General features: G+C 44.2%; 1 protein-coding gene across 1 annotated transcript in view; it reads right to left on the bottom strand.

The window, feature by feature from the left end:
- Positions 1-509: 509 nt before the first annotated feature.
- Positions 510-8256, bottom strand: part of LOC147628453 (T-complex protein 1 subunit eta-like) — a 31139-nt gene continuing 23392 nt past the window's right edge. The window contains exons 7-13 of the mRNA XM_086813603.1: positions 2666-2782; positions 2457-2576; positions 2270-2368; positions 1594-1771; positions 1390-1478; positions 1229-1303; positions 510-1093 (exon numbers count right to left, since the gene is read on the bottom strand). Of these exons, the coding sequence (XP_086669729.1) occupies positions 998-1093; positions 1229-1303; positions 1390-1478; positions 1594-1771; positions 2270-2368; positions 2457-2576; positions 2666-2782 (774 nt within the window). The 3' untranslated portion in view covers positions 510-997. The remainder of the gene's footprint in view (positions 1094-1228; positions 1304-1389; positions 1479-1593; positions 1772-2269; positions 2369-2456; positions 2577-2665; positions 2783-8256) is intronic.

Raw genomic sequence — 8256 nt, 5'->3', positions numbered from 1 at the left:
TTTTATAATCAATGTGCCATTCCTACTGAATGTCACTTCACCACACAAACAACATGCGCGCACAATTTCTGAATTAGAACTTTCCAACATCTGCTCACTTTGCCTCCCGGCCAGCATTAAGAAGACAAGCACACCAGAGAGCCAATGCTGATTGAGATAACAAACATAGTGGGGCATCTTGTAAATCATTTATACCATGTTGCTACTTTTCTTTCAAAACATTGATGTTGCTTGGGTTTGCTATACTTGACACCTTGCTGCAAGGCAACAGAAGGGGGTAGTGTGAGAGACCTTCCACAACATGGAATCCATTCCTGATGCAATACGAACTTCAAAACAAATCCCAAAAACCAGCTCAACCATTAAAGCAAAGCATTGGAAGGGGGTAGTGTGAGGAGCTCAACTATTATAGCAAAACATTGGAAGGGGGTAGTGTGAGGGGGCTGCTAGGTTCTTTAGACCTTCCACTACATGGAATCAATTCCTGATGCAATAAGAACTTCAAAACAAATCCCAAAAACCAGCTCAACCATTTATAGCAAAGCATATCTTGGGTGCAAAACTCACAAGAGAAGAAAAAAGGCTGTTGATCCAACCAATTACCTACCTATAGCCAAGATGAATTCACAGAGACCTCGATGAGAGGAGGTTTACTTACCCTTAAAGCAGACCGATGCTTAACAGGTATTGTTAATATAGCACTATATGTACTTCCCAACAAAGCAAGACATTTGTAGTCCACTTGTTCTCAAGTGTAATAGTGAACTAAAATTAATAATATGACAAATGTTTCACTATTCACTTCAAACCACAAACCTCCCAGGACATAAATTTGTAACTCTCCAACGTAGACCCCAGCATGGTCTACCACAAACATGTATGCTATAGTCATCACCACCAAAGAAGGAAGCGCCAACGTGAATTCCAAGCACTGGCTGGCTCAAAAATGTGCACTGTAGCCACTGACACCGGGGAAGGAAGCAAATGGGAAATATGTCTATCTCCTTCGCATGCCACGTCCCCTTCCCCTGAACCCACCCCGTCCTCTTCCAGCCATGGCATTAGCAGCACCTTCTCCCTGTGCACTTTCAGACTGCACACAATAAGAAAACTATCAGAAGCATGACCTGCTGCCACTTTTACAACAATCAGATTAGTAAGCTTCTCATCTTACCCACAATTTTCAAAATTCAGCTGCATGAGAGGCATAAGATGAGACAAAACTCACCTTTGGGTTCCTTATCGTCTCATCAACGCTAAGAACTAAGCAGGCAGCTTCGGTGGCTGCATTGATAGCATTGATCTGCCAACAGAGCCAAGAAGCACGAGTGAATAGTCATGTGCACAGGGAGATGTTCTTGACGTGAAGCTCCACTCTTATCGTCTCACCTTGACAACAGAAGGTTCCCAAACAAAGTTGGCAAACGTGTCAATGATGCCTCCATAATTTATGTCCACCCCATAGAGGGCACCTTCTCCTGGAAATTAAGGGGGTAATTGAGATGCAGCTTATTGCTAAGAGAATGTTTCAAAACTTGGCAAGATCATGACTGAAAACATGGTGAAAGTCAAGGGTACGCAAAGCTGCCACACCTGAAGCCAATGCATGTTTCTGCCTGAGCTTGTTCAGTACATCAGTTGCATCAAACCCAGCATTATCACAAAGTTGACGAGGAATCACCTCCAAAGCTTTTGCATAAGAGTTGATAAAAAGCTGGGATTTCCCAGCAATCGTTCGGGCATGTTGTCTCAAATATCTGCTGAGCTCCATCTGAAAGAGGTAAGCAGTCCTATCAATAAGTTTCATTCATAGTTACGGGAAACAACCGAAACGGCACCCCTACAAGCAGGAAACAACATTTTTCCTTTGCTTGCATTGCAGCCTGGACAGATTTCCATTGGGAAAGTAATTCCAAGGTGGGCATATGGTAAAGGCATTCCCCCCTACCATTTCCCCCCTGCCAATTTTCTCCAGTAACGCCTGCAGGTTCCCCCTCTCAAACCCCCGATATTAGGGCAATATTAGCTTCTCTTTTGTTCCTTCTCCTCACCAGTCTCCTTTCCCCTGGTCTCCGATCATCTCTCCCTCATCTTCTATCTTCTCCCCTTTATTATACAACTTCCTTGCAGACATGGCATTTTCCCATTTGATGCCTCCTCAAATCATCATTTCCCTTCCCTTTTTAATTTCCCTTTGCCCGTTTCCCCTAACTATGCTTCCATTTATTTATATCTAGAAACAATACAGAGTTTACCACAATTGCCATACATCAATAGCTCCACCACCAGCAACAACTGCAGAATTCTTCAGTGCCCTTCTAACTATCATAATGGCATCGTGTAAGCTTCGCTCAGCCTCTTCAATGAACTGCAATGTCAACATAATTTTGCAGAAAATAAGTACCCTTGAATATGCTCATCAAGCGTGTAAGATACCACGCGTTTACAAATCTGACCTGATCTGCTCCACCACGCAGCACAATTGTGGCTGTTTCTCCAGATGGGCAGCCATTGAAGATATTGAAACGTTCGTTCCCCACCTGCTTCTCTTCAAAAATCTCACAGAGGCCAAGAACCTGCAGAATCACAAGCAATCATCCTGGCTGTGCTACAATCGAAAGGGATCCCAATGCCCACTCATTTAGTAGGTACCCAAGAATCTCACCTCAGGAACTATGTTGTTAACACTAGTTTGGACTGAGGCTCCAGTTGCACTGGCTACTCGCTGCAGGTCTTCTTCAGCAACACGACCAGCACAAAATATATCTCGATCTGCAAAATACTGGAAAACATGTCACCCCAGTTAATTTATAGCTAAACAGACTTGCCATCCAGACCGTAAAAACAAGCCAAACCTTTGAATTGTACCCCTCGACAATAAGTGTACGTCACTCATATCCAGTCTCCTACCTTTTTCCTTACCAAAGATCACATTCACACAACACACCCTGCCTCCTACATGCAGCATCTTTGAGCATTCGCTTCTACCCAATGCCTCGTACACACTACTGAAAACAACCAATGGCAAATGATGCCATATAGTAAATGGGGGCATGCCACTGGTGGTTTCCTCTACCTATTCACGAGTCCTCCAGCTGTGCATAGTTGCCAAGCATTTCCAAAACATGTAGCATGAAACACATTTCACAAACGTTTCACACATTTTATTTTATTTTTGAAATGCTTAATACAATAAAATTGCATATTCTACCCTGGTACATACAAAAAATGCTGTTTTTTTAGCATGGCAACATCGACATAGGTCTGAGAGTAGTGCAAATACACTATAATTGAATCAACAGACAATAAAAACATCTTGATTCAACAAATTTAATCAAAAGTTAATTATTCATAACTCATGAGGGCTAACACAATACAAGGAAAAAGGAAAAGCAACAAAAAACAGAAATGAAAGTCCCACACCCACCTTGGAAAAGGCCCAAATCCGCCCCTGCCTACAAACATAGCAATTAGAGGCAATGCTTCAATGGTCCCCTGTGTGTAGCGGAGCCTTTTCTAACTCAGCTATCTTAGAGTGTCTTGTTTGTCATTAATACTCTATCCTTTTCTTGGGCTATGAGTTTGCCAAGATTTGGAAAAGATTTTCCGGGATGTACAATGGTTGGCTTGCCTTTTTCAACCTGTATCATGACAAACCAAACCAGAGTGTCAAAGAGAAGTCTCAACCTGCAGGTGCAAGTACACCAGAAATGACTATCACTCTAGACATGCTAGTGATGGAAAGCTGAATAGGCTGCATCAGTGGAGATTCTTTCTCGAAAAGACAACTATCTACCCCAACAATCTCCCTTGCCTATCTAGGCAAGCTTTAAATGCACACAACCATGTGGGAGAGATTTAGGAAAGCTTTAAGTGAAGGGCTGAAGAAAAAGGATGGGTAGAGTCTAAGTCCACTTTTTTTTTAAGACACGCAAAAAGAAGTGTAGCAAACAAGAAATGGTTTTATACAATGCAAAATGGGCTCCATTGTTATTATGGCTACAAGCTCTAAACCATGTGAGCCACCCACTACAAATAGAACAAGATGGAAGGTAATGTCATTTCTAGAACAAATACTACACCTGCCACCCCCCCCCTAAATGGGGATAAGAACCATCCCAATTCTCCACAAGGATCATATTTTTAAATCTTTTGTCTTTGGTTCATTCATCCCTTAACAAACCGCATTTCATCTCTAAACAAACAGCAGGACCAAGAGCATAAACAAGGTTGATCACGATGCTGCGGTGTTACTTAAGGGAGCATCAAACCCATTGGGAGGAATTCTTGCCATTGGTTGAGCATGCCATCAATATTAGTGTAGGCGTCAACTAAAAAGACTCCCTTTGAGGTGGTTTTGTTTGAAGCAATTCGACCATGAAATGATAGAAAGGTGTGCTCGATTATCCCATATGCAAAAACATGGGAAATCGAAGAGCAATATATAGGCTAGATATTAGGCTAGAGTTGCACCTTGTCATAGTCATCTCCCCCGGCCGGTATTTTTGGGGGCAGCACACCGGGAGGTGGGAGCCCGGCGGGAGGTTTGCTACAGTGCCCAAGGGGACGTGGTGTTTGTGCTCATGGTGGTCGCCTCCTAGTAGTGTACCTAGTCGTCCTGATGGCCTAGGTTGTGCTTGGATGTGGTGGCGCTATTGTAAATTCTCACATGGTATCTGAGCTCGGACCTGTGGTTTTAGGCAACCCTCGCTCCTGTCTTCGGGTGGCTCGAATGGAGCAAGGTGTTGGAGGCAATTCAAGCATGAAATGACAAGGTGTGACGGATTAACCCATATGCAAAAAAAAGGAGTTGAAGAGAAAAATATAGGCTAGAGTTGCATCTTGTCTTAGTCATCTCCCCTAGCCGGCGTTTTTGGGAGACAGCACACTGGGAGGTGGAAACCCAGTGGGGGGTTTGTTGCAGTGCCCAAGGGAAGGTGGTGTTCGTACTCATGGTGGTCGCCTCCTGGTGGTGCGTGTAACTTGGTTGAACACAATGCTAATCAATACACTTAAATACACCCAAGATTTAATGGACAACATGCTCAATACAAGAAGTAATTTGCTGAATCGACGAGAGACGCACAATGAGCCAAAACGGCCGGCCCCTCAACATGCATTGGTGCATTTTCAGCAAAAGCTTTTCCCTTACAAGCACACCCGAAGGCATGAGTGGCATGAGAGATACACGGAATACCTTCACCAAGAGAAAATTGCAGCCCATGTTGCATGTGTTATACATGCACATTTTCAACCGGCAATGGCATTTGACATACATTTTGACCATTACCATAAACATTGCATCCTTCACGGGCTACATAAGGTACTCTTGCATGGCGTGAAGTCGTCGCGATGTTTCCTCTCCCATAGCATGGAGATTCATCCTCTTAGACATAAGTTCTTGTTTGGGCACTTGTGGGGATTACAAGACATGTGGGATGGTTGCCTTCTGCTTAGGCATCCTCGGTACGAGCCAAGTATGAACGTGCTGCATCCCTCGGTTGCATGTGCAACTCTTGAGCAATCATTGCCATTGCATGATCAATATAAGATTCAGCTTTCTTGGCTTTCAAACGGTCATGTACCAATGGATCCTCGTAACGATAGAACTTCAATTCTTCTTGTTATGCATGAAGAAGAGCCTGCATACGAGCAAGTTCAGCACTTAAGACTATGGACTCTTCTTCTTGCATTTTCTCTTTGCCACCACGGAACGGCTCTCCCACATATTCATGTTCCCTAGCGTGCACCACATGAGTCTGCTCATCCTGCAAAGCATTGGAGACATGCATTTCATTGTCCCCGCCTCTTGTGTTAGCATCTCCAACATTCCCTGTATGGATATCCATAGTGTTCTAATTGTAGAGATAGCTAGTGTTCACAGTGATCGCCTTTCATGATAGAAAGGAAAAAGAACTGTATGCTCTGATACCAATGTAACTTGGTTGAACACAATGCTAATCAATACACTTAAATACACCAAGATTTAATGGACAACATGCTCAATACAAGAAGTAATTTGCCGAATTAACAAGAGACGCACAATGAGCCGGCACAACCGACCCCTTCCTCAAATAAAGTATATTGATCTTGGGAGAATTAAGTACATAGTGTCATGGGCATTTCTGACCAGATTTCTATACCAATGCATATGAATACAGTATTGTAAACAAAGTGGTTGTCGGTGTAGACTTGCAACTCACACTACCCTCTCAAGTACCACTCCAAGCACTTCCATCATGAAGACTTCCATTGTTATCGAATCTGTTATCACTCCCAGTGGCTGAAATTCAGCAAAACAACTCTCTTTCTTCTTGTAATTTCTGGTCTTTTTGTTGAAAACCTTAATTTTAACCTTCCTTTCTGCAAGTTGAACCGTAGAGGAAGCTTTCTTAGGGTTCTCTTTATCCTCTTAAAGACTTTTGTCACGAAGAATTACGACAAATCAAAGATTTCAACACTCCAAGCACTTCCATCGTCAAGACTTCCGATGTTATGACTCTACTTGCAATTGGTAAGCTTTTATGCTTAAATATGGAAGTAAGAAGCAAGAGGGAGGAACCGGATTCCAAGATCATATACCTTGTTTAGTGTTCTCTTGTCTTACATGCTCTCTTGCAGATTGTTATTACCTTGTGTTGGTGTAACAATAGAGAGCAAATGATAGGGAACATGAATCTTCAATTTATCGCAATTCTTCGCGACAAGAGTCTTCAAGAGAATGAAGGGAACCCTGGGAAAAGTGTTACGACCCTGTGTTTTTTTCCTTTGGACAACAAGCAGGTGGGCATGAGCACGGGCACGGGATGCACAGTGTGGACAATCATCAACTAAATGTAAAAAGGAAACCCATGTTAGTGGCCAGTCCAAGTGTGAAGGGGGACAAAAGAGATTTTAAGTTTATAAGGTTTAGTAACCTTTGAAGGCCTTTTTTTTTAAATCTTATTATTTTTGAGACATGCGTTTTTGCTAAAGTTGCTGTTGGCGTTTTTGAGAAAGCAGAATCGCATCCTTATAAAGGGTGGCGAGCTGTAGAGGAGGGGCCGTGTGGTGGTCGCCGTATGGATCTTCAGGGGTGGCTGGATGGTTTACGTGGCGCTCCTGTACATGGACGCTACTACGCATGGGGTGGTGGTGCTGCCAGGTACAGGTGATGCTGTCGGGTACAGGTGCCGCCGCTAGGTACAATTGCCGCCGCCGTAAGGTACAACTGCTGCCAGGTACAGCTGCCGCGGCCGGGTACAGCTGCCACGGTCGAGTATAGCTGCCGCCACCGGGTATAGCTGTTGCTGCCACCAGGAGTGCTACTGACCGCCAGGCGCTGGTACGCTAGGTGCTACTACTGCCGTCGTTGGGTGCTGCTGCCGCCGTCGTCGTCATGTGCTGCTGTCAGGAGTTACTACTGCTGGGCGCTGACAAGGTGCTAATGAACATGACCTACAGCAGGGCGCTGCTACACATGGACAGTCAGGCAGGTGATTAGGAGGTTGAGCATGGGCTACTACCAAGTAAAAAGCAACCAGGCGACTACATCTATGGGCTACTGCCAGTCGAGCAACCAGGCAGGTTTCAGGTAGAGACTGCACGTGTGGAAGACCAAGTGGCTGCGCATATGGGCTGCAATTAGCAACAGGAGCCGAGCGGATGCAGACAGGTTGCATGTGTGGAAGCAACCAGCAAGAGACATGTCAAGGCGACTGTTGGGTTGGACAGCACGACTCTATCTCTCTTTGGGAAGAAGGCGAGCTGAAGGAGGCACCGAGGGGCTAGCAGCCAAGGGGTCTCTCTCTCTCTCTCTCTCTCTCTCTCTCTCTCTCTCTTCGCAAGGCTTTGTTTACGACATTTGAATACAGAGGATCAAGTTAAGATGCACAGGATGATGTTCTTGAAAGAGATGTGTGTTGCTCTTCATCTTGGACCTATGTGTATTCTCTCATGGAAACAGGACATTGGTCTTTCGAGAAGAAACAAGACTTTGGTATCGAGGAAACATGCCTATGGTTTATGGGATACAGGTCTTTGGTTTATCAGATACAAGTCTTTGGTTTCATGTGGAAAACATGTCTATGGTTTCATGTGAACAAGTTGTAGTTTTCTCGAGATTACATGCAAGCTGTGACTATAGGGAAGGTATGGTTTGGTATAACCCTACTGCTGTTTGGAAAAGGGTTTAAGAGATCCATGGTAAAGATAGAGAAGACCTTTTCAAGCAGGGAGGTGTTGTGCAGGTGTGCCTTCTCTATGGAATGCTTTGTT

The sequence above is a fragment of the Cibotium barometz genome, chromosome 19 (assembly GCF_041138505.1).
Source record: "Cibotium barometz isolate CiBa-2024 chromosome 19, ASM4113850v1, whole genome shotgun sequence".
Taxonomy (NCBI): domain Eukaryota; kingdom Viridiplantae; phylum Streptophyta; class Polypodiopsida; order Cyatheales; family Cibotiaceae; genus Cibotium; species Cibotium barometz.
Note: the sequence above shows the minus strand (reverse complement) of the source record. Positions and strands in the feature narration are given on the sequence as shown.